The 25356-nt window shown below is 57.0% G+C and overlaps 1 protein-coding gene across 1 annotated transcript; it reads left to right on the forward strand.

Annotated features, from left to right (window-relative positions):
* The first annotated feature begins 14 nt into the window (after positions 1–14).
* On the forward strand, positions 15–25356 carry CLPTM1 (cleft lip and palate associated transmembrane protein 1). The gene is made up of 14 exons (XM_004694181.2): positions 15–250; positions 5499–5611; positions 12178–12301; positions 13009–13167; positions 14383–14500; positions 18775–18860; positions 19582–19702; positions 20180–20424; positions 21119–21212; positions 22668–22858; positions 23120–23215; positions 23522–23657; positions 24215–24382; positions 24591–25356. Exons 1-14 carry the CDS (start codon positions 179–181, stop codon positions 24884–24886), a joined length of 2019 nt encoding a protein of 672 aa, XP_004694238.1. The 5' UTR covers positions 15–178; the 3' UTR covers positions 24887–25356.

The raw sequence follows: 25356 nt of genomic DNA on the forward strand, positions 1-25356 counted from the left end.
CGGTGGCCGGATAGGTCCTTTCACAGCCAGAAGTGGCGCTCGAGAGGCGCGGCTGAGGCCGTCTTGAGGACTACGGTGGCCGGCGGGTCCGGCAAAGTGCGAAATCTCGCGCGATCGCGCTGGCGCCGTCGGGGACGGGGCGGGGCTGGCGGCGGGGGCGGGGACCCGGAGCAGAAAGATGGCGGCGGCGCAGGAGGCGGACGGGGCCGGCAGCGCCGTGGTGGCGGCCGGAGGAGGCGGCTCCGGTCAGGTACGGAGGCCGAGAGGGGCCTGAGGGGTTCTTCCCCACCCGGGGGGCCTCCCACGGGGCGTGTCCTGCCCCTTTTAGCGGAATCCCGTGCTTTGGTGTCTCCTTGCCCAGAGGGACCTTGAATACCGGGCCCAGGCAGGGCCGGGCTGTCCGGGAGGCCGGACAGTGTGCGGAGCAGGGCCCTGTTGCTCGCTGGGTCCCCTGCACGCTCGTGCCGGGAGGCCCCCAGGCTCATTGTTCGAGCCGGGGAGACAGCGGCGCAGAGGGGCGCCGACTTGTACAGGGCGTCCTGGGTTCTCCTTTCCGCGGTTCTAGGCTCCAAGAGCTACCCTGGAGTGGTCCGACGTTCAGGACCTCTCGCAGTGCCTACGGTGTGGGCAATGACTGTTTAATCGGGAGTTTCCTAGCTCTAGGAAAGTCAGGTAGTGATCGTGGGTTAAGGCAGAGGCTGTGGAGGCGACAGACCCATTTTATTGACGGGAGTCCAAGGAGCAGTGAGTCTAAGGTGCTTGCAGAAGGTCATTCAGTTTAATTTGGGGATCCAGATTCCGAGAGTTGCCGACCCCAGGTGGTCAAGACTGCGGTGGGTGTGCTGTAGCATAAACTAGTCCTGTGGGGGGGTTAATCCAGCTGCTGATGCCTTCTACCCGGTTGCCACCTCAACTGAACTGAAACTGCAGAAGATACTAGTTCAGGCAGCCACCCTTCAGGCGTTTAGGGAATTGGTGGAGTGACAGCAAGTTGCTGTCGACCCACCCACTGGGATGTTACTGACATGTGGGAGGCAGCACAGGGGAGAAGAGTGCAGGTTGGAGAGGAGAAGGAAGCTGACTCTTTTGTGACCTTGGGCAAGTTCCTTGGTCTCTGAGCATTTATTTCTCCAGTGGTAAATGGAGGGGTGAGACAGGAGGGCCGCCCTGTGATGTGGCACAGAGGGCTCCTGCCAGTGGAGCGCTGAGAAGACTGAGAGATCAAAGAAGAAGGTCCTGGGTGTCTTTGGTGCTGATGAAAGAGTATGCCAGGGAGCTCAGAGGAGGGCCAGATAACATGGGAGGAGGAGGGGGAGGACACCAAGGGGTTTATGTGACAGAACCGCCATCTGAATCTTGAGCATTCTCAGTCAGGGCCGGCCTGGGGGCAGCCTGGGGAAATGTTTGTTGAGTCAGGCAGAAAAGAAGACTCAGTCACTGTCTGCAGGGGCTTCCCAGGCTTGACAGGTGTCTCCCCCTCCTCAGATTCTATGTTGCTGAGTTGGGGGTCAACAGAGACTGGGATTCTGGTTACTCTGGACCCATCTCTGCTTCAAACTTTTCGATATTTTACCCTTTGCCTGTGGGATAAAGTACAAACTCTATGGCTGATCAAGTTCTTGCATGAGCTGAGTCTTCAAAGTAGACCGGGATTCCTCGCTATTGACTGGTTTGAGTAGTCTTTCCTGGTGGAGGACTGGCTGTCCTGTGCAGTACAGGACGTTTAGCAGCATCCGTGATCTCTCCATGTTAATTAACATACACCCCCGTCCAGTGCTAACAAGCAGAACTGTCTGCAGACACTGCTAAATGTCTCTTGGGTGGCAGAATCCCCCCTCTGCTCAAGAACCACTGGGTGAGGGGCGTATCAACCACTCTACAGCGCTTTTATTTTCAGCAGAGTGTCTCAGTATTTCCTTCCTCATTGCCACTGCACATATTTCTTTTTCTTTGCCTGGTTGATTCTTACTAGTCTTGTACATTCCAGGTGTTCTGTTCTCTAGGAAGCTTCCTCTGATGCTGTCTGGCCAGGCCAGGTGCCCCTGTGCTCTTCTGCCCCAGCCCTCCTCACTTTGGATGGCCCTCGTCTGTCTTCTGTTGAGCTGGGAACCCCACAGTTGCCCCCAGCACTGTCCAGCTCAGGCGCAGGCACAGAATAGCTCTCAATGTTTGTGGCATCAATGGATCTTGAAGCCTGTGCCCGGGGTGGATCCAGGCCAGGGCTGCTGGGAAGCCTGCCTTGCACCCCCCCGTGGTTTAGGTCTAGCTCTCAGGGTCTCCGCTGCTTCCTGTTCCCCTTGGTGGGTGTTCCTGGGGACTGTGTATAAGATTGAGCCTTTGGCCCAAGAGTAGGAGCTGTGTCTTTGTCACAGATGTGTCTGGAGTCGCTACTGCCCTCCACCTGCGGGGCCTGTCACAGAGCTTGGCCCGCCCGGGGCCCCGGCCATCCCGCTCCCCCAGCCAGGGGCTCAGCCACAGGGCCCACAGCGCTGCCCTTCATCCCTTCAGCTGCTGCATACCGAGTGCCCACTGCACACGGGTGCTGGGGCTGCAGCTGTGAACAAAACAGAGCCCCTACCACTTGCATCTCATGTTCTAGTTGGGGATGGGAGTTGCAGGGTAGGGGGAGAACACCCAGGGGCAACAGTTAACAAGATAAAGAAAAAAAATACATAGCCAGCCAGACAGTGATCAGTGTCTGGACAGAAATAAAGCTGGGAGAGGAATAGCAAGTAAGTGGAGGTGGGGGGGTTACGTTTTAAATAGGGTGGTCTGGGAGGGCCTCTTCGAGGAGCTGACATTTGGAACGGAGACTTGAAGGAGATGAAGGAGTCGCACGGATACATGAGGAAAAAACCTTTCAGGTAAAGGGATCAGCCAGTGCAAAGGCCCTGAGGTGGGAGGTGCCTGGTGCAGTGAAGCGAGCGGGTAAGAGCAGAGAGGCAAGGAGAGGGCCCAGATGGTGCCAGGCCTTGGGACCTTGGAACTGAGTTTGCTTTTCCTCCACAGGAGAATTACTTTCTGATTGAGGTATAACCTAGATACCGTAGCTCAGTCACCTGACAGCATGTCAAGTGCTTTTTGTCCATTTCTGTGTTGGCGTGGTTCCGTCACCCCAGTCTGGCCTGAGAACACCTCCGTCCTAGGTGTAACCGCAGTCGTACTTTGTCTCGTACAGCGTTCCTTTTCATTGCTGCGTGCTATTCCTTGAGAGATGGTTCGTTTATTCATTGAAGGACACTTGGGCTGTTTCTGGCTTTGTGCTCGAAATGCCTTTGGGCTGGTGTCCTCTCTCGCTTCTCTCGCCTAGGTACCGGGCACAGAGGGTTGGTTTGTAGGCGGCACATTTAACTTTCTGAGTGTCTGCTGTGCTCTTCGAGGCGGCCGCCTCTTTTCCCCACTGGTAATGTCAGGCCTTTCTGGTCTTTCCCCACCTGCCAGTGGTGGCGAGGGCCCCTGGCTTTGGTCTTGGCCATCCGCCTCAAGTGGAGTCTCGTGGCGCTTCTCCTTTGCATGTCTGTGGCGGGGGCTGGGGGCTGTTTCCAACCAGTGTGTCCATCACTGCAGGTAAGAGAACAGACTAGGAAGCAGCTAGAGATGGGCTCAGTCCTGGCCTGGCCTTCAGCTTCTCTTTCTTGACCCAGAATCAGTTCAGACTCACGGGAACCCTTGCCTTGGCCCCCCAGTGCTCCCAGGAGCAAGGCCAGCTCAGAACAAGGGTCCCGGTGCCAGGTTCTCCTTGCTTCCCCTGCTAGTCTCTTCCCCCACCTTTCACCTAGCCAGCTCACCCCTTGATGTCATCTCCCGGGGCCACCTCCCTGACTGCCCAACCCAAAGTGGGTCCCTGTCCCGTTGCCATGAACTCCCCTATTTATTTCCTCCAGAGCAATTTTCCTGGGGGGAAATTAATTATCCTGTTTACTGCTCCGCGGGTGTGTTTCCCTCTAGGCCCTGAATCCAGGGAGCACCGTGTGGCCAACAGTCCCCCTGCCTGGAACGGGGCCTGGCACACACTAGGTGCTCAGGAACTACTTTTTTCAACACACGAAGGAAATCTGTATCTAAAATGCACTGATAATTTCAGACTCGGGTTTTTGGGTCAGAAAGGAATGGGCAGAGAAGCAACACTCCCAGATCTCACAGCCATGAACTCAGGGACCAGGCCCACTGGCTCAACTGGGTCTGTCAGGCCCCAAAGTCCTCCCACATTTTGGAGTTCACAGTGGTACTCTTGCTGATGAAGGGGACAGGATGACACATGACATGTTAATAAGCCCATCTGGCCATGAGGGCTACCCTGGTGGAGGTAGACAGAAGGTAGAGGTGTGGGCTCAGGGCCGAGGCGGGGCCAGGCGGGCAGTGGAGGGCAGAGGAGTTAGGTGCCCCAGCCTGCAGCGATCCATGTGCCTTCCACAGGTGTTTGTGGAGCCTTGCTCCATGCTGCGCCATGCTCCTTCTCCCAGGGACTGTGACTGTCCTTCTTGAGGGATGAGGGGCAGAGCTAGGCGGAAGGAAGGAGTGTGGGAACAGCAGGAAGAATTCCTCCTGAACCTGCTGTGGTGGATTTCTCTGCTGCTGAGCTTCTGTTTCTCAGTGAAGAGTCTTCTCTGGGCAGTCGGCCTGACTCCAGCCTTGCCCACCCCGGTCATCCTGCTGCTAAGTGACTGGACAAGTGTCAGAGCTCCCGGAGGCTCCATTTGCCCAGCTGCGGAAGTCAGACCATTGCAGCTCTGGCCCCCAGGGAGGGGCCCCGTTTCTCACATGTGCTTCCATGTGGCCACGCTGGCATGGCTGAGCCCATCTCACCTGCTGATGAGCAGCCCTAGAAGGATCGGGCCACACTGGGTGGGCACAGGGGAGCCTCAGGAATTGTTTGCTGGGGGCGGGTGACACCAACTGCCTGGCCCCCCTCCCCGCAGTGCCATTCTACCTTCACAGGAACGCCTTGTAGAACCTGGCCCCACATGTGACCCTGTGGGAGTGATCGCCCACGGCTCCTCCTTACATGCGGGGTTCCGGCCTGAGGAGCAGTGGACAGGACTGAGAATCACTCTCTCTTTCATCTTTGTCTCTGCACTGCTTCCCTTGCTGCCTCCGAGGCCCTGGCCAACACTTTAGGCTTCAGATGTCCCCTCTTTCAGGAAGCCCTCCTTGATCTCCAGGAAGACCCTTCTTGGGCCCCTGAATCCCAGCCCTGCCCGCTCTGGGTGTCTGTCTGAGGATCGGCCTCTCTCCCCCGACTGGATTGTGAGCCAGCAGAGGGCAGCCCTTCTTGGCCACCATTTGTCTCTGCACAGAGTGTGCCTTTGGGGTGTTTGGATCTTGAAGGGAGAAGATCTGCTTCCCTTCAGGTGCTTTTATTTTTCTATTCTCCAGTTATTGATCAAGCAGCCTCTCTGTGCTCAGCCCCACGCTGGGCTATGGTGAGCAGTAGTGCCTACGATAGCCCAGTGCCTCGGGCCGCGTCCTACCTCCTCACCCCCCACTGTCCCCTGCAGGTGACCAGCAATGGCAGCATCGGGAGGGACCCACCGGCGGAGACCCAGCCCCAGAACCCACCACCCCAGCCAGCACCCAACGCCTGGCAGGTCATCAAAGGCGTGTTGTTCAGGTGAGCAGGGGGCTTGGTTTCGTTCCCTGAGAAAAGTTGACAGAAGACATGTGTAAAGGAAGGAGAGAGTCGCTCGGACAGCGGGCGAGTGGGTGGAGGTCCTGTTGCTTGTTGGTAGATCGCAGTGGCAGTGGTGCTGAAGCCTGCGTAGCTTGCTGGGCTGCTGGCATAATTGCCACAGCCGAGGTGGCATTTTCTCACCACGCAGCTGAGGTGCATTTTCTCATAACTCTGGTCGCCGCCAGAAGGTTGGTTTCTGCTGGGCTCCTAGACGATGTCTTCTCCCAGCATCCTCCAGGCCTTCCCTCTGCAGGTTGGCAGCAGCCTCTGGTCTGCTTGTGGGGACCTGCTGCATCAGGACCCACCTCACGCCTCCCCTTCTTCACCCCCTTTAAAGGCCCTCTCTCCAAATACAGTCAAAGGGGCCCGAGGACTGGGATTGTCAACGTGAATCTTGGGGACACGGTTCCGGCATCACATACACATGGCTTGAGATGGCCCGTGTAACTGTTCATAAGTGTCCTCCAGTGGCACGAAGCATAAAGGTGTTTTGCTTAGCCAGCTCCGCCATCCTTCTCCAGACCTTTTCCATCTTCCCCAAAGGAAACTGTCTCCATCGTGCACTGGCTCCCCCAACCCCTCACCTTAGCACTGTGCCCCCTTCCATCTCCATGAACGGGACTCCTCTCACGTCATGCGAGTGGGACAGACGAGCTGCCCTTTGGTGACAGGCCGGTGGTTATCCTTATATGTGGCCATTTCTGAGCCTGTCTTCTGGAAACCTGGCTCTTCTGACTGAGACTTTGGGAAGATGCCGGGTGGGCACAGGGACATCTACCTCGGGCTAGGTTCTGTCTCTGCTGCCCTCAACCTGGTGAGAATCCTCTTCTCTTTCCGGGCCTTTGTTTACCCACCTGCAAAATAGACATTTCTTTCTCTTTCTGGAGAGATGTTTGGACACAGTGGTCAAGAGCCAGGGGCTCACAGGTTGGCTCTTTCCCCACCTGGGTCAACTGTAAGGGTGGAGGAATTGTAGGGTGGGTGCTGGAGCAGGCTTCCCCTTGATGAAGCCACCCTCCCTCAGCCCTGGCTAGCTGCATGGGGACCCGGGAAGTGTCTTTCTGCTGGGAAATGAAGCAGGGGTTCTGTGGCCGAGGAGGAAGGGGAGAGTAGTTTGGGGGGTCAGCTGCTTCTCTTTGCAGTGCTCTCTGATTAGATCTTTCCCTGAGTGTACCGCCCATGCATGCTCACCATGTGGAATGAAGTCATCCTGGCAGACTGAAGAGTGGAAGGAAAAGGTGACAGGGACACATCACACATTGCTGGCCAGCCCATAAACATACGGCTGGAATTGGCAGTCGGCTCTAAATGGGATTACATAAGGGCGTGCCAGAGTTGTTCAAAATAGAGGAAAGTTGGGAACAGTCTGCTGGTGCAAATGGGAATGAGCTGATGAAATGGGGGGGGCAGGTCACATGGCAGAGCATGTAGGGGCTCCAGCCTGTGTTGACACTTTAGCCTCTCACCTGTGTCCTGCTCAGCTGCTCCCCTCTCCGGCCGGAACCCATACCTCAGAGACAGAACTCCTGAAGCTTGCAGGTCATTGAAAAGGTTTGGAACAAATTCCTGTCAACTAGGGGGCGCAGGAACAGGTCACTTACCCAGAGCTGTTAGGATGGCTTCTGTTACTCAGTGTACAAAAAACAAACCTTAGGGGGAAAGTAAGTTTTTTAAACATTTATTTATTTATGCATACAAAAGCTGGTGTATAGGTCATAGGTGCAGTGAGAGGACTCACCAGAGACAGTGGGAGCAGGACAGGTAGATCTGCCACAACACACTGCTGAGGAGGGCAGCCGTGGGGAGACAGGAGCGGCCTGCCGCACTGTGGGCGTCAGCTCCTGGCTGGGGATCAAACTCGTACTGCAGTGGCTGCAGCTAGCTTCATGGTGCTGAGACTTAACCCCTTGTTCTACAGGAAGGGCCCTGGAAAATATATTACAGAAGACAAACAGCTAAAAATATGGCCCACAACCCTGGCACACTCTGCCCTGGGACAGACCTGCCTGCCTGGTGTCCCAGGGTGTCTCATGGGAAGCTGAAGTAATCGCCCCACCTTTCAGCCCGGACGCTGGGCGTCATCCCTGGTGTTTGTACCCCAAGCTGCCTCAACCTCAGCACCCCTGTCCCTTCCCTTCCCTGTTCTGCCTTCCCCTGCTGTGTCCATGTGTGGACTCGGAAATTTCTTAAATATCAGTTTCTTTTCATGCTTCAAGCAACTCTGAATAAAGATTATTTTTATCTTTCCTTTCACTTTATGTAAGAGAGCCTATTTTGCACAGTTCTGCATCTTGATTTTTTTCCATTAACAACATATCTTAGAGATCTTTCCACACCGGCACATAAGGGAGCTTCCTTCAGATAGCCATTTTTAATACAGCCACCGTGTAGGCTAATTTCCTCAGCACCATACATCAGCTTGGGTAGGTGCCCAAATGGGAGTTCTTAAGAGTTCTAATTCAGGGTTGGTTTTTAGGGGACATGAACTCTGCCAAGCTTCGAGCAGGTTGAATTTCGGGTGGGAGAATGGCCTGTTTTGCAGGGTGGCAACTAGAGCCCATGGCTTTCCGGTTATTCCCGTGGTCTCCTGGGTAGGGGCGTGGGTAGTTGAATGGGTGAGGTGGAAGGAAGAGTTTGTTGTAAGTCTTTATGTATTTAAAAGCTTCTGAAACCACGGATCTACAGCGTTTACTTATTCCAGTGGGTTGAAAGTCTTAGGTGAGGGTCGCCCCCTGCAGGCCTGGGGTCTGGCGTGGGATATGTGCATGGAGGGTGTTGTCCACCAACCTTCTGAAGGAGTGTGCAGAACTTTGGGTCTCTGGGTACACACACATTCTGCAGGCGGCTGGGGGTCCAGAATCTTTCACAAGTCTGATCCAGTTGGCTTTGTTGTATACTCAGATACCCAAAAATTGGATGGGTCAGGACCCAGCAGGCTACGCTGAGGCGGGCAGAGCTGCCAGTGGGTATCCCTTGAGTTTCTGCCAGTGTGGGAGCCTCTCTTGGAGGTGGAGGGGTCCCAAGAGATTGCCAGGTCCAGCCCTCCCCCACCACGCACAGCAGGGACCTGCTGGGGAAGCAGCGGATGTCTCAGCTGGACCGTGGCCCCTGAGTCCCGGAACGCGGCTCCTCCTCAGCCTCCACAGGCAGAGACAAGTCCCTGTGCCTGGTCCTGCCCTTCAGCAGGTTCAGGGCGCAGCGGGGAGGCACCCCACCTACACTAGCATTCCCTCCTAGTATTTTTCCATTCCAGAGTCCTTTATATGCCTTTCCCCTATGATGAATGTAACAGCAGTACCAGCTAACATTTCTGAAGCACTTACTGAGTTCCTGCCCGGCTCTGTTCTAGCACACTTAAATACATGTATGTGTAAATGTGTGTCAGGACATTTAATGCTGAGGAGCAACCCCATGAAGCACGAAGTGTCATCCCTATTTCAGCTGCTGAGGAGACAGAGGTCCAGAGAGGGTAAGCGCCTCACCTGAGGTCACACAGTTGACACATGGCGGGGCTGGGCTTCAGATCCTGGCGTCACAGCCTAGAAGCTGGCCTCTTAGCCCCTCTGCTCTGTGGCTTTTCATACCTATAATTGATGATACTTGTCTCATTTAAGAATTACACAGCACATGTCTCTGAGACCTGCACTAACAGATCGAAATCGCTTTCTCTGGACAAAGGCGGGCCAGGGCTCTGCAGTTTTCCGCCACTCAGACGCCTGCATTTTGTTCCACCACCTCATGGTCCCCTACCCTCATGGTCTGTGATGCCCTCGCATCCACATTCTGGGGCAGCCGGGAGAAGAAACCAAGGACACTTGCAAAAGCCCAGCATAGCACATTGCTTCGAAATGTTATTGGCCAGCCCTTTACCACATGTCCACACCCAGTCGTGAACCAGACTAGATGTGTCACCTTGATTCTGTTTGTTTGTTTTTTTAAATATTTATTTATTTATTTGTACAGAACTGGGGTACAGGCCAGAGATGTGGAGGGTGAGAGGATTCACCAGAGACAGAGTGGGGAGCAGAACAGGCAGATCGACGAAGCACACTGCTGAGGCGAGCAGCGGGCCGGTCAGGAGAGGTCTGCCACGCCATGTGGTCACCTCCAGGGCAGGCGGGAATTGAACTCATGCGGAAGTGGCTTTAGCCTCTCAGTGCAGTGCTTTAACCCGCTGCGCCACCAGGGAGGGCCCTCACCTTGATTCTGAACGGCCCAGGGATCCTCTGGCCATGATGTTGGAGTTTCTTAATGAGGGAGCGGGACGATGGATATTGGGAAACAGCTTATAACCTGCTGCAGCTTTGGTTTTGGGTCTTTGTTCATTAAACATTTGTTTTCCAAATGAAAGCATAGAGAATGTGCAAATCACCTTACGGTGACCCTTGGCTTCGTCTTTTCCAAGCCCTGGTGGCAGCTGCCCAGCGGGGCTGCGTTGACTAGGCGAGTCCCGTGCCTGCTGCTTGGTTGTGGCCGTGTCAGAGGCGCTGCTGTGTGTCAGCACTTTGTGGTGTTTTCTTACCTCCCTACCCTGTGCCCCCACACCAGAGGGGCGCACTCCAGGCATCGCGGCGTACCATTCTCTTTGTGTCTTCATCAGAGACTTTTTGGGGTTTTACTGTAGTAAATAGATGTAGAAGTTCCCATTTTTGGGGGGCAGTTCCTCGGCACTAAGTCCATTTGCGTGGCTACCCAGTCACTGCCTTTGTCCACCCCTGAGCTTTCCCGTCTTCCCCAGTCGAAACGTCCGCTCCTGCTTCTTCCACTGCACCCTGGGGTGGTTGTTTCTTTCACATAACTTAGTACGCGAGAATGGAATCATACTCTGGACTGTCCTTCATCTTGCCTTTCCCTTTTAACCCTGTGTCCGGTAAATACCTCTAATATAGTAACACTACGTTTATTTAGTTTTGTGACTTTGGGGGCAAACCTGGGAGAGGGGAAGGAGGAGTGAGCTGAGAAAATGACAAAAGTATTGAACTAAGATAGTGGCATCTTGTTTCTATGTCTGTTTTCCCCCCCCAACCTGTTATTCAGAGTATGGATACTTCTGAAGCTGACTTGATAGAAATTTGGAGGATTTTTTTTAGCAAATTCTGAAAGCTCAGGCTCCGTGTTTTCTCAGCTCTCGGGGTGTGCTTTGGACACTCATCCCAGTGTCTGTGCAGAGTGTCACTCCCAGGGTCTTGCTTCCTTGCGCATCTGACTTGTCCTGCTTTGGTCACTACCGAAAACTTCTCTGTGGGGATATTCTCGGGTCTAGCATGAGCCTCTTTGTTTTCTTTTCTGTGGGGACTTGTTTTCCTTCCACGGACTGCCCAGAGCATGAGCAGTCTGGGGTCTCCTTGCGTCAAGTTCAAGCTCTGGGGCGGGCTGGGCCACATCTGCTCCTCCTCCCCCCGGTGTGGCACCCGTGGGGTCTTGGCTTCTCGTAGAAAGACTTGCATATTTGTCTCCCGTCTGAACACTTACTGAATGTATTCAGATAGAAAAAGAAGCTTCCGGTGCTCCTTGACTTCCTTGGGGTCTAGTCTTCTCTTCGTTTTGCCTGGTAAAATCTTGTCTGTTCTTCATTGTTTTTCAAATATATACTCAACGCAACTCGCACGTAGCCCTGGACAGCACATGGAGTAGGTCACGAGCGGCGTGGAGCTGGCTCTGGGCAGCTCTCATGCGTACAGACTCCATTGGTAGACTCCGCCTGTTTGTGTCTAGTTAGGTCTCCCGAGTTGTTTCCAACAGGTTGTTGGTCTGACTAACCACGCCCGCTGTGACTGAAACCCAGGAATAACCCCTGTGTGCTTTCTCCACTTGAGCTTGAGCTCTAAGGTCTGACACCTCTGAAATGATAGTATGCCTGGTTCTTAGGATTCTCTCACTCTGCAATTCTAGGGGTTCAAATCTTAAGTTTTCCCGAGTCCAAGGCTTTTTTTTTTTTTAAAGATTCATCTATGCATATAAGAACTGAGGTACAGGCCAGAGGTGCAGGGGGTGAGAGGATGCACCAGAGACAGAGAGGGAAGCAGAACAGATGGAATGCCCTGAAATACCTTGCTGAGGGGAGCAGCAGGGAGATAGGGGCGGTCTGTGGTGCCATGTGGGTCAGCTCCCCGGTTGGGGATTGAACCTGTGCTGCAGTGGTGGTGGAAGATCCTTAGTGCTGCGCTTTAACCCTTTGTGCCACCAGGAAGGGCCCCCTGGTCCAAGATTTTGAGGTGCAAGCCTCTGCAGCCCTGTGGCCACAAGGAACTTCTGAAGGCTGGGCCCTGCCTTGAGAGCTGGGCAGCACCAGGCCTCTCCTGCTGCTGGCAAACAGTGGCATCCACAGCCTCTCCCCACGTGGCCTTGGGGATAGCGCTCTGCCTTCTCAGGGTCCTTCCTCCTATGTGGTCACCCACCCTGCATCAGGCACAAGCAGGTGCCAGATCGGCAGGGCTCCAGCGGCTCCTCCGAGGAAAGAGGAGGCTCGGTACTCACCAGTGGCCCTGCTCTTTTTCCCTCCTCAGGATCTTCATCATCTGGGCCATCAGCAGCTGGTTCCGCCGAGGGCCGGCCCCTCAGGACCAGGCAGGCCCTGGAGGAGCCCCGCGCGTCGCCAGCCGCAACCTGTTCCCCAAAGACACTTTAATGGTAACTACAGGTGGGGAGGCCAGATAAAGTACAGGGGTGAGTATGAGGGACTGAGACAGCCCAGGTCCCTTCACTGCTGGGTCTGTGAACAGGTCCATCTCCCACCATGAAGCGCTAGTCACTGGAGTGAATCCATAAGGAAAAATCCATAAGTAAATTCTTTTGGGTTTCTGGTGGGCTCTCTGGGAAGGGACGCCCAAGGTTTCACACAGTTGTCTAAAATCTCACAGCAGGTGTTCAGACCCAGTGAGCCGGGCCTCTCCACACAGCTCTTGAGTTCGGGAATTCAAGTCAGCCAGGGGACTCTTCAACTGTCCCTATCAGTGGCCTCCAGGGCTCTGGACTAAGGTGGCTCTGGGGACTGGCAAAGGAGGCCATTCTCTGAGGTGGTTCCCCACCTCCCCTGTGTTCGTGGTAAATTGCTGATGGCCCTTTATCCAGAAGCTTCTGACCCTCTGACCAAGAAGGCCGTAAGTGGCCAAGAAGGGAGAAGATGATTCAGGGAGTCCTAATCCTTTCGACCCTGAATTCTGACAATGGCGGGTGGCTGTTCAGCTGTTACTCTGCTGGTAGAGACGGCATGAGGAGAGAGCAGGTTTATTCTGCGTCTCCTTTCCCCTTCGCGTGCGCTCACCTCAGCCTGCTGACGCAGCCGCAGCTCGGCATGAGATCTGTGAGCGCTTCTGAAGGCTGCCCTCCATCCGCAGACCCTGCACGTGTACATCTCAGAGCACGAGCACTTTACAGACTTCAACGCCACTTCCGCCCTCTTCTGGGAGCAGCACGACCTTGTGTATGGAGACTGGACCAGCGGCGAGAACTCCGACGGCTGCTATGAGCACTTCGCTGAGCTCGACATCCCACAGGTGGGAACTGGCCGAGGGTGCCCGAGGGGCCTCTCCTGGAGCCTAATCCCAGCCCTGCAGTTCGTAGTGCAGGTTCCAGGCCTGGCATGGCCCTCTGCTCACAGGCTGTGTGACCACAGGCATGCCCTGAGACCTCCGGACCTTGGTCTCTCCCATCTGTAAAACCTGGGCAGGGTTGGGATTGGCCTAGGACAGTCCAGCTATATCCAGGGTCACATAAATCTGTGGTTTAAGCCATTTGAAATATTAGCAATTGTTCCTGGTGGTGTCTAGTTTGCTCTTACGGGGTATTGGACCTGGACCCATAATCTCTCCACAGTCGTGCCTGTACTTAATGTTTCCTAAGAGGAGACAGTGCACCACGCCATGCAGAGCCATGTGGAGAAGTGCCAGGGTGGGTGAGGAGCAGAGAGCGCCCAGGAGGCCTAAGCCAGGGCCATGTGGTTTCTGTGGGAAAGGCAGGCAGGTGGGCGAGGACTGGCCCGGGACTGGCTGGCATGGATGAGGGCACAGGCGGTGGGCAGCAGGGTGGTCTGTGTCCTGGGTGATTATCAAGTAAGGTGGGAAGGGGGTGCGACTTGGGACTGGCCGGTTGGACTATAGTCAGTGTTTGCAGGTAGGTGAGCTATTTATTATTACTAGGAATGACGTAGCCCTGAGAGAGGAGTTGCTCCCCAAAGCCAGTTCAGTTCCCCCAGATGTCAAAACAGCATAAGCTACAAGCATGAACTACAAGGGGCTGAGAGGAGGACACAGTGTGGCCAAGTGAGCTGCCCGCAGCTCAGGCAGAGAGGGCTCAGCCGTGAGCCTGGCTGCAGTTTGAAGTGTGGCCGCCCCTCTTCAGGTCCCTGGTGTGTATCAGGTGGGCGAGGCAGAGGGGCAGGAGACTGCAGGCTGGACTCACGGTCTTTATTGGCTACGCATGACATCACCCTTTTACCTGGGCCCTGGCTGCTTACTATGCCAAAGTAAGGGAGAGAGAGCATGTCCCAGGGGCTACGATTTGGGTGTTTCTTGGATGTAAACCCAGGGCATCAGGCAGGTACCGTGTGAGGTGCCAGCGCAGAGTCTGGCCCTCAGGGTCTTGCTATTTGATGAACCAGGCTGGGGCTGGGGCTGGGGCTGAGCATGCCGGGGCGCTGGGCTTGAAGTGGCCTGGGGGTGGCATCGAGGGGGCGCCAACATTTCCTTTTCTCCCCTTGGCTCGCTTGGCAGAGCGTCCAGCAGAACGGCTCCATCTACATCCACGTCTACTTCACTAAGAGTGGCTTCCACCCGGACCCCCGGCAGAAGGCCCTGTACCGCCGGCTCGCCACTGTCCACATGTCTCGGAGTAAGTCCCCCCCCAGAGTGAGGCCCACATTCAAGGGCCAGCATCCTGGAGCCTCGGGCTGGGGCAGTGAACCTTCAATTCCCTGTCCTATACCCTGGCGGGCAGGAATTGAGCTCAGGTAGGCCAGGGAGGACCTTTGAGATTTCTTTCTCCACTGTGGTCTCATTTGTATCCAGTAGTCTGTTGGACAGGTGCTCACCCAGCGCCTCCTGGGGTGTCTGCGTGGCCCTGCGGGAGCCTCAGCTCCAGGACTCGTGCCTCTGAGCTGCACCTGTTTGAGAAGGCGAGGTGGACAGCCACATAACTGGATAAGGTCCACCGTCTCATCTAGCTGGCCGTCCCCCAGGACCTGGGTGCCCACCAGGAGAATCCCAGTTGGGTGAACAAACCTCTGGGATTGTGAGTGACCTCAAGAAGCCCTTGTTCAGAGCTGGTCATTTGCCACTTAATGGCCTCACATTGACAGTTTTCTCTGCCTGGGGCATCTTATTTACTGCTGTTATACCTGTTTTATTTTTTAAGGATTTATTTATGCACTCAAGAACCAGGGTACAAACCAGAGGTGTGGGGGGTGAGAGGATTCATCAGAGACAGAGTGGGGAGCAAAACAGACAGATTGACTTCTGAAGTACACTGCTGAGGGGAGCAGCGAGTGGGACAGGAGAGGTCTTTTGTGCCAGGTGTATCAGCTCTCTGGCTGGGGATGGACCTCATGCTGCAGTGGCTGCGAACAGCTTCATAGTGCCGCGCTTTAATCCATTGTGCCACCAGGAGGGCCCTTTATTTTATTTTAAATATTTATGTATATAAGAACTGGGGTTCAGACCCGAGGTGTGGGGAGCAGAACAGGCAGATCTGCTGAAATCCACGGCTGAAGGAAGCAGCAGGCGAGTCAGGAGAGGTCTGCCGCGCCCTGTGGGTCAGCTCTCTGGCCGGGGATCAAACTTGTGCTGCAGTGGCTTCATATCACAGAGACTCGACCCGTTGCGCCATCCGAGAGGTCTGTCATACCTGTTTTAGAGATAAGGAAAACAAAGCAGAGAAGCTGTCTAATAACCCAGAGGTTACTAAGGCGTTTGCCCAGGCCCCACAGTAAAGGTAGAGCGAGGACCAGGACCAGGAGTCTGACTCCATTGTCAGCTCTTGTCCCCGAGTCCTATTGCCCAGGGCTAAGATTCATTTCTTGATACATGTCTGTGCTTTAAAATTCAAGTAATTCTGCAGGCCAGCAAAACCCGTCGGCCTCCTGTTGACCCCACTTCCTGCCTCCACAGGCCCTGCAAGCTCATGTAGCTGTTTCTTTCCGCTGCTTAAATCTCCACTGTCCCTGAAGAAGCTGATACCACAGTTTCTCATTTTTTTCAGTTTTAGGCATCATCTTAGGACTTCATACGCTGAAACAGGCATTCCCGGCTCAGGAATATCATACTGGTTAGATTAACATTAGATTAATAAACTGCGTTTGCCACAGTGTGAGTTTGTGGCTACTGTTTACCCCTGAGATCACACAGCCCAGTTAGATATTTTTCCTCTCCCATCCAGCTTCTCGTTTTCCAAGAAGTTAATCATTGTTGGCATCTCTCTCTTGCTCTCAGTGCTTTGTCCTTGGGCCCCAGTCTCCTGATGGTCAGCCACGGGCTCACCCGTACTTGAGCTTCAGCAGCTCAGGCTGGAGAGGGCGCTCTTGGGAAACCCGTGCTCCCTCACCAAATGCTCCTCTGAAGTGCGGTGCCTGTGGGAGGGCTGAGGCTCCCCCAGCCGCCTGTGCCAGGCACCATGGCAAGTGGCCCTCTCTGTGTGGGTTAGAGCTCTGTTTCTTTTGGCTGAAAGATATCCCAAAGGATTATAGTTATTTTGTTGTTATCTACACTGGATGAAACAGGAAGTTGCTGGCCCTCTCTGGGTCCCCAGAACTGATTTGGAAGCCTCCCCAGCCTGAGCAGAGTTCTCTTCTGAGTGACCATGTTCGCGGCAGATTCTGCCCAGTGGGCCTCCTGCGGCTAACCTGCTGTGGTGCTGGCAGACCCACCGGCGTGTGGCCTGCAGGGCAGCCCCACTGGTGGGACTGGCCGGCACCTGGGTTTGAGGTGCCCACCTCCTCAGGCGGCCTGGCATGTGGCACAGGTGGGTGACCACTTATTTGCGTTCCTCTTGCCCCAATTGATGCCACTATTTTCTGTAGTTTTGTCATGGTGAACGGTGTCTGTGTCACTGTGTGATGAGGTGGCTTTATGTCATGGTGACAGAGGTCACTGGTCTGTATGACAGAATTTGTAGCAGGCTGACCTGAAAAGCCCCTCAGTATCCTTACGGCAGGGAGCCCTGAGAAACTTGGAGGGACCTCTGGGGTGGCCAGCCACCAACTGCAGAATGCAGAAGTGGGTGTGGGATCAGGAGAGCTGTGACTGTCCCCAAAAAGCCAGTAATTACTGCTACAGAGCAGCCCAATCTATAGAGTTGTGCCTGTCACCAAAGTCATCTTAAATTTTGTAGTTACCACATAAAAAAAAATTATCAATACTCAGTAGCCTCACGTGACCGGGGATCACTCTATTGGATAGTGCCATTCTAGAAGCTTCAGCTCCAAAAAGGAGACTCCATCTTCCTGTGTCATACTACAGCCCTCACCTGCTGCCAAAAGGCAGTGGCTCTCCCGGGCCCCCGCCTCTCCCTCCAGGCCGTCTGGGTTCAGGCTGGCTCCTGCCTTTCCTGGGTGGCTTCGCCCAGCCTGGCCCATGCCCCAGGAGTGTATTCTCCAGCATGCCCACCTTGAGGGTTGCCTGCTCCCTCGGCTCTGGTGTTGAGGTCTCAGAGTTAGTACTGATGGAAGTAATGGGAATGACATTTGTGGTAATAATAAGGGCAGCAAGCCTTGGGCCAAAACCTAAAGTTAGTTCCCGGAAGTATTTTGTTGTTTTTTCATTGAGGTACAACGTTGCATAGGTTTCAGAAGTGAGCTTAGCCCATGGAATCCAGAAGGGCTGAACTCTGGTTCTGAGCCGGTAGTCGGCGTGAGTGGGACGTGAAGGGGCAGCGTGCCTGGCCCGGCTCTGCAGAACATCAGGAGCCTCTTTGGTGGTCCCGCTGTCAAGGGCAGTTTTATCCTTTCATGCTCCAGAGGAGGGCCGAGACCCAGGGACATGATGAAGTTCACCAATGCCCCTCAGTTTATAGGGGACAGACAAATGTGGCCCCAAAGCCCCTGCTCTCGCCAGCTCCTTCTCTTCTTTCTCCACCTCTCCCTGGCCCTTGGGGGCAGGATGGAGACATCCTGAGGGCAGCCTGTGTTTTGTCCCATCATCATAAGGGAGAGCCAAGAAGTACCTAAGTCAGGATGGAGGAACATAAGGTTCAGCGCCGGGTGGTGGGGACCCCAGGGCTAGCCTGGTCTCAGCAAGCGGTGTGTGCCCACTCCTGGCTGGGGATTCACACTGAGGGATTACTCACAGTGTCAGCTCTGGGCCTTCTCTGGAACTGTCCACACTTCACCTGCTCCTCTGCGTGTTTTCTCACCTTCACTGTGAAGGGCTCCGCCCCTCCTGGGCTCACAGGCTGGTTGAGGGGACTTGAGCTGAGAAGTACACCATTGGACGGGAAGGCTTGGGGTGAGGAGAGGGAAGCAAAAATGGTGAGAACCACGGGGTAGCTTCCTTGAGCTGCATGGGCAAGGATGCCCTATGGAGGGAGGGACGTTAGCCAGGGGCTCTCAGAGTGGGAAGGAGCCAGCCATGTCAATGCCAGCTTTGCAGAGTACACGTCCGCAGGCCCAAGGCTGGCATGTTAGAAGAGAGCAGGCGGAGTGGGAAGTGTGAGGGCTGAGCGGGCCTCAGGACGGCGCCTGTGAGCTTCTGAAGCAGCGGGTGACACAGTGGGATGCTTGGTTCAGAAGAATGGCTGACTGCCCTGAGAGGGAAGTAGAGGGGGCAAGAGTGACCATCAGGAGGCCAGTAGGGGTGACCATTGTCATTTAGGAGGGGAAGCTGTGGCCAGCCCAGAGGGGGCCTTGGAGGCAAGAGTTGTGGTCAGATTTGAGGTGTGAGTGGGACGGGCTTCCCCACGGCGATGGAGTGGAGCAGAACTGCGGGTTTACCTGGCAAGGGCGTGGGTGTCGGTGCTCCTGCCAAGACAGGAAGCGGCCCTCCTGGTCACCACAGTTAGAGGGCAGATGAGTAAGAGGCAGGAGCACAGTGAGCAGCTGTTGGTGTCAGGGGTCTGTCACCTGGACCCCGGAGGTGGTCTCATGGCTATCCCTTTGCCCACCTGCCCTCCCCCAGTGATCAACAAGTATAAGCGCCGGAGATTTCAGAAAACCAAGAACCTGTTGACAGGAGAGACAGAAGCCGACCCAGAAATGATCAAGGTAAGCACGTGCGGGGCTGTCGGCCGCGTGCTTGTCTGGCACCAGCCCTCAGCTGCCGTGGGGGCCTGCCCACCTGTCTGAGCCTTGCTTTCCCTGCCTGGACGCAGGGTCAGGAATGAGAGCCACCTCTCAGAGTGGGGGGATTCAGTCCTGGCCGTAGCAGCCGTGCCCGCGGAGATGAGCGGCGTGCCGTGCGGCATGCCCCGACCGGGAAAGCCTTTGTCAGCCCTGTTGGGTGGGTCCCATCCCCATTCCCATTTTCAGACCAGGGGACTTACCCTAAGTGTCAGAGCAAGGAAGTGGCGAGGCCAGGCAGGATTCACACCCCAGCCTGAGCTCAGCTTGGGGTAGACCCTGACTCTGACGACATGGCTCCTATGGGGAAAGCAGGGCTTACAGCGGCTGTCACCCCTGGGTGGCAATGGTGACCGTTGCCGAGTGCCTTCACCGCTCTACCAGGCGGCCTTGACGGCAGGGGCGGGGCGGGGGGTGTCCTGGAGCAAGCAGCTGCGGGCCCTGCCTCCCCAGAGTGCAGGCCTGCCTCCCCGGTGATCGCGCCTGGATTTCCTGCTCACTCGGCTGCCCAGGGCGGTGGGGACTGGGCGGTGAGCCCTCAGCCTCGCCGCTGCGCTGGGCTCTGCTGCTGCTGCGGTTGTCCCGGAGCCCGCAGGAGGAAACGGGCAGGTTCTTCTGAAGCTCACCACTCCCCGTCTCCCCTCAGAGGGCCGAGGACTATGGGCCTGTGGAGGTGATCTCCCACTGGCACCCCAACATCACCATCAACATCGTGGACGACCACACGCCCTGGGTGAAGGGCAGCGTGCCTCCGCCCCTGGACCAGTGTGAGTCCCTGCTCCCTGGGGCACCGCTCCCCCATACCCCTACCCTGCCTCGCCCCTCCCTGGACACTCCTCTTTCTCACCCTCCCATGCCCCTTTGTCACCCCGGGACTGACCACCCTTGTTCTGGAACTGGCCCACCACCTAGTCTCACCCAGCCCACATGCCGCCTTCCAAAGATGTACATCAGCTGCTGACTTCTGCAGTTGGGCAGCAGCAGCACTTTAAAACCCAGGCTTCCGACATTTCACAAAGCTAGACGCCAGGCGCCCCCGGAGCAGCCTGGGCCAGAGCCAAGTGCAGCTGTCCCTGAGATCAGGCCACTTCCAGGTCCTCTGGTCTCCGGCAGAGGTTCCTGCAGATGTCTGAATTTGCCACCTTGGTCCTGGGAGGCCTGCAGGGTCGTCCCTCCTGGGGCGAAGTCTCCCCACCAGTGACCTCCCCCGGGCTGAGCAGTGCCCCCGCCCCGTGTGCCCGCAGATGTGAAGTTCGACGCCGTGAGCGGCGATTACTACCCCATCATCTACTTCAATGACTACTGGAACCTGCAGAAGGACTACTACCCCATCAACGAGAGCCTGGCCAGCCTGCCGCTGCGGGTCTCCTTCTGCCCGCTCTCGCTCTGGCGCTGGCAGCTCTACGCTGCCCAGAGCACCAAGTCGCCCTGGAACTTCCTGGGCGACGAGCTGTACGAGCAGTCGGATGAGGAGCAGGACTCGGTGAAGGTGAGCCCCACTGGGGGCAGGGGGCTTCCCACCCCCTTTCTGGACTGCAGGAGGGGAAGGGGAAGTGGGCCCTCCGGCTGGTGCTCCCCTACCCACAGTTTCACAACCTCTTGGGCCCCCTCCCTGCAGCTGGCAGGAAGTGGGCACTTGGCCCTGGCAGACTTGGGGTCCTGTCCCCATGGCTACTGTGGTGCTGGTCACAGCGTCTCCCGTTGCTTGGCCTAGCCCTTGGGCCTGGGCCTGCCCCTCCCTGCCTGTCTCTGGACTTTGCCGCCACGTCTCGCTCTCTCACCATGCCCCGGTCTGCCCTCTGCCTGTCTGTGATGTGGAGATCCAGCTCCTGGGCCAGTCTTCTTTCGTGTGGGTTTCTGTTCCTCACACCCTCAGTTCCTTCATCTCTTTCCGTCACTCAGCTTCTCCCCTGTCGCTGTCTCCTCATCTCTCCATCTCTGTCCCCGCTTCTGCACATCTCTCTCCCGCCTCCATGCCCACCTGCCCATCTCTGAGCAGCTTTCCTCATGGCTGGCCACTCTCCCTTTCTGGGAAGCCCAGGCCCTAGGGGTCAGGCGAGTTTCAGCAGGTCCTTCTGTGGCCCCAGGAAAGGAGATAGGGGCCGGCTGAAGAAGATAACAGTGTCGCTGAGTCCCTGGTGAGGCCACAGCACTGCCACAGGCATGTCTTACCTCGCCCCCAGGTTGCCCTCCTAGAGACCAACCCCTACCTGCTGGCGCTCACCATCATCGTGTCCATCGTCCACAGTGTCTTTGAGTTCCTGGCCTTCAAGAACGGTAGGGGTGGGCCCATGGCAGCCCTCAAGGGGCATGGAGGGAGGGTAGAGCCTGCTCCATCCCTTCCCCATGGGTGCCCCTCCCACCTGGGATCTCTCGGCCCCCCTCTCCAGAGGCTGGCTTAGCTGGATAATGGCCCCAAAACTCCCAGCCCAGAAACTCCCATCCACGGGTGTGGTGCTGTGGGAGGAGCTGGACCTGTCACTCGGGCAGAGGCCAGGAAGCAGCGCCGGGGAACTCCAAGGCCAGGAGCAGGGAAGCCCCAGAGCTGTTCCTGCTACTCTGCCAGCAGGCTGCCTGTTGGGGGAGGCCCCTTGGGTAGAGGGGATGGGGCCCAGCCGAGGGGGATAGGGGTAGCCTCGCTCCTAGAAAGCCCCTAGGTTCCAGAGACTACCCGTGCTGGTGGCCAGCATGGAAGAGGCCATGTCCCGGACGCTGTGCTGGGCATCCTCGCCCATGGCCGTGTGAGTCCCCACAGCTCCTGTCTCGGGAGGAGGCCTCTCGTATTCCCGGGAGTGTAGTGAGGACGTGTGGGGCCCAGGGAGGGCAGGCAGCTTGTCCAGTCATGCAGCTCCCAGGTGCTGAGCCAGGCTTTGGACCCTGGCAGTCAGCTCCCGCAGTCACTCTCGTCCTCTGGAACCCGCAGGCACTTCTCCTTCCCTAGAGAACCCCAGTCTGACGGAGGCTGCTACTCTGCAGCTTCTGAGTGTTAGTAGCATTATTTAGACGACACAGGTGACATTTACCTTCTAAAAGGCTGTGGCTAGAGCCGAACAGAGACATGGGGCCTACCACCGGTAGAAGGTCTGGTATCTGGTTGTGAAGCTTTTGCTCGACCTACTCAGCCCACCGTCAGCAGGATCCCTCTTTTCCTGGGGTGCCCTGGGATGAGAAAGGAAGGCACAGAAGGGTGGTCACCGGCCAGCCTCCCTGGTCTGCGGTGGACTCAGAGCTGCCCCATGCCAGAGGCCCATCTCCAGACCCATTCTTCCTGGTTCGGATTTGGGCGGGTTCTTGAGTGTCTCCGTGTGTGTCGAGCTCGGATTCAGAGTGGGGTGGGGTGGCCTCGAGGGTTCACGGTCCAGCTGTCTCCCCCAGTCCCTGGCGCAGGCACCACAGTCCTGGCCTCATCTCTTTAAGACGGGCAGTGTGGTGGGCGAGTCTCCTGTCCTGCGGCCCAGCCCGGGCAGCACGGCCTGCTCGTGCTCCCCTTGGTCAACAGATGAAGAGCACGTGGGCATGGCGGTGCCACCCCTCACCCTGGTCTCCACTGAGCTCTGCCGGTCCTCCTGTCCAGGACTCTGGTGGTACCTGGGAAGCAGGACTCTGCACAGAGGGACGGGTGTGCACGCTCCTCTCAGGAGGCCCAGGTTGCCCTTTGGGTCTGGGAGGATGGGGCTGAGGGAGCTACGGAGGCCCCACAACGTCCAGGCTTCCCCCAACTCCCACACACAGATATCCAGTTCTGGAATAGCCGGCAGTCTCTGGAGGGTCTGTCCGTGCGCTCAGTCTTCTTCGGCGTGTTCCAGTCTCTCGTGGTCCTCCTGTACATCCTGGACAACGAGACCAACTTCGTGGTCCAGGTCAGCGTCTTCATCGGGGTCCTCATCGACCTCTGGAAGATCACCAAGGTCATGGACGTCCGGGTGAGACAGTCTGCCGTGTTGTTGTGCAGGTCACTAGGGGTTGGGAGGGCTAGTCTGGCCTGGCCAGACCCTGGAGCTGGCCATGGGGTTTCCCAGTGCCGGCCACACTCCCAGGACCAAGGGGATTTTTGCACCAGGGGATTTTTTGGGTCACACGTGGGGCAGGGGAACTGGAACAGGGGGGAAAGGCAGGCGCTGGAATGGGTGGGGAGGGTGGTAGCTGGCACAGCAGCTGACCACGACCACCCCACCTGCCCACAGCTGGACCGGGAGCACAAGGTGGCAGGACTCTTCCCCCGCCCGACCTTCAAAGACAAGTCCACATACATCGAGTCCTCCACCAAAGTATATGACGACGTGAGTGTCTTCCACAGAGTACCCCCGCGAGTCCCCCTGCAGCCGCACTCCCCTGGAGGATGGGTGGGGGGTGCACCGCATTCGCCTACCAGTTGACAGGACCACACTTTATGGCCTGTCATACCATGTTCAGGTCCCCCACCTGCCATTTTTATTTCCCTGACCCAGTCCAGAGTCCCCAGGGCTGCCTGGAAATTCCCTGGGCCAGCCTGCCAGGCCAGGTGTTGGTGGGTGAGGGAGGGAGCGGGAGTAGGGTGCCAGGTGGGGCCCAGAGATCCGGCTCCCAGCCCCACCCGTGCCCCACAGATGGCGTTCCGGTACCTATCTTGGATCCTCTTCCCACTTCTCGGCTGCTATGCTGTCTACAGCCTCCTGTACCTGGAGCACAAGGGCTGGTACTCCTGGGTGCTCAGCATGCTCTACGGCTTCCTGCTGACCTTCGGTGAGCAGGCCCTTTCTGCACTCGGCAGCCCCAGCTCGGACTCCCAGTTCCTTGCCCTGCCCTCCCAGTGCTCGCAGGCCAGTGTCCCCACGCAGGGACGACCCAGGGTGGGCAGGGGTACACATGGGGAACTTCCAATGGGCGCCGGATCCAGTGTAGGCGTTAGGGAGAGCTTCCCGAAGGCCCTGAACAGTGCGCTTCAGCTCGCACCTCTGGGAAGCCACAGTAAACAGGCAGACAAGTGAGTTACGTTTTGTGGTAAGCCTTGTGGGGGGGCTGAAGTGAGGTGTGTGTCTCAGAGGATGGTCAAGGAGACCTCTCTGAGAAGGTGACACATGAGCAGACCTGAAAGATGCCCGGGAAGGAGCTGTGCAGGATTCTGTTGCCAGGCAGAGCACGTGCAAAGGCCCTGAGGTAGGCTGCACCTAGAGTTCGGAAGTGATGAGGAGGCCAGCGTGCCTGGAGCAGAGGGGGTGAGGGGGAGACTGGAAAGTTCAGAGAGATCAAAGGCTAGGACACACCTTCTGCTCACGGGTATCCCTTCACTGCCTCCACAGGCTTCATCACCATGACACCCCAGCTCTTCATCAACTATAAGCTCAAGTCGGTAGCCCACCTGCCCTGGCGCATGCTCACCTACAAGGCCCTCAACACCTTCATTGACGACCTTTTCGCCTTTGTCATCAAGATGCCTGTAATGTACCGGATCGGCTGCCTGCGGGATGGTGAGGCCCAGTGGGCAGGTGGGGGGGCGAGCGGGGGGGGCTCCTCCAAGAGCTGGACACAGGCTGGACTCGGGGCCCTAGGCCAAGGGGGTGATTGTCTGGGATGGGGGCTTGGTGTGAGGGGGCTGGGCCCCATCTGCGGCACACCCTGTTCACCCCCACCGACGGTGGGCTGGTTCCCCTCATACGGCCTTCCTCTGCCTCCCAGATGTGGTCTTCTTCATCTACCTCTACCAACGGTGGATCTACCGCGTCGACCCCACGCGGGTGAATGAATTTGGCATGAGTGGTGAGGCCCTGACAGCAGCCGCCCCCGCGGCCGAGGCCCCGACAGCAGCAGGAGCCCTCCCGTCCCCACCCAGCCCTGCCCCCGACACAACCACCACCGCCGCCAGGGAGGAGGCCCCGACGCCCCTGCCTGCCAAGCCCACCCAGGGGGCCAGCTCCACCCACGAACCCCAGGAAGCCCCTCCAAAGCCAGCAGAGGATAAGAAAAGGGATTAGCCGCTCCTGGTCCTCACTGCTCCGGCTCCTGGTGACCACCGTCCTCCCGCCGCCCCAGCCCCTCACCTCCCTTCCTCGTTGCCCTTTAACTGGACAGATCGGGCCAGGGCGGCAGGAGGCCCCCTTGGGCCAGGGCCCAGTGTGTGGTGTGGGGCTGGGGCGGGCCAGGGCACGTCGTTTGTGGAGGCACCGTCTGTCTGTCTGTCAGTCTGTCTGTCTGTCTGTCTGTCCCTCTGTGTTTCTAGCCATCTCGTCCCGCCAGCCCAGCACTACTGGGAATCACGGTGAAGCCGAGGTGGCCTGCCAAGGGGGTGGGCCAGGCGGGGGAGGGGCCGGGGCCCTCTGTGGGTTGCCCTCGGCCGTCTATCACCTTGTCCCTCGGTCCCCAACCATCTCCCTCCTCCCAGACCGCCGCCCTTTAACACAGTCTGGATTTAATAAATTCATATGGGTGTTTAACTTAAACACGA

The sequence above is a fragment of the Condylura cristata genome, unplaced genomic scaffold, assembly GCF_000260355.1.
Source record: "Condylura cristata isolate star-nosed mole 26May11 unplaced genomic scaffold, ConCri1.0 scaffold00041, whole genome shotgun sequence".
In the NCBI taxonomy this organism is placed as follows: domain Eukaryota; kingdom Metazoa; phylum Chordata; class Mammalia; order Eulipotyphla; family Talpidae; genus Condylura; species Condylura cristata.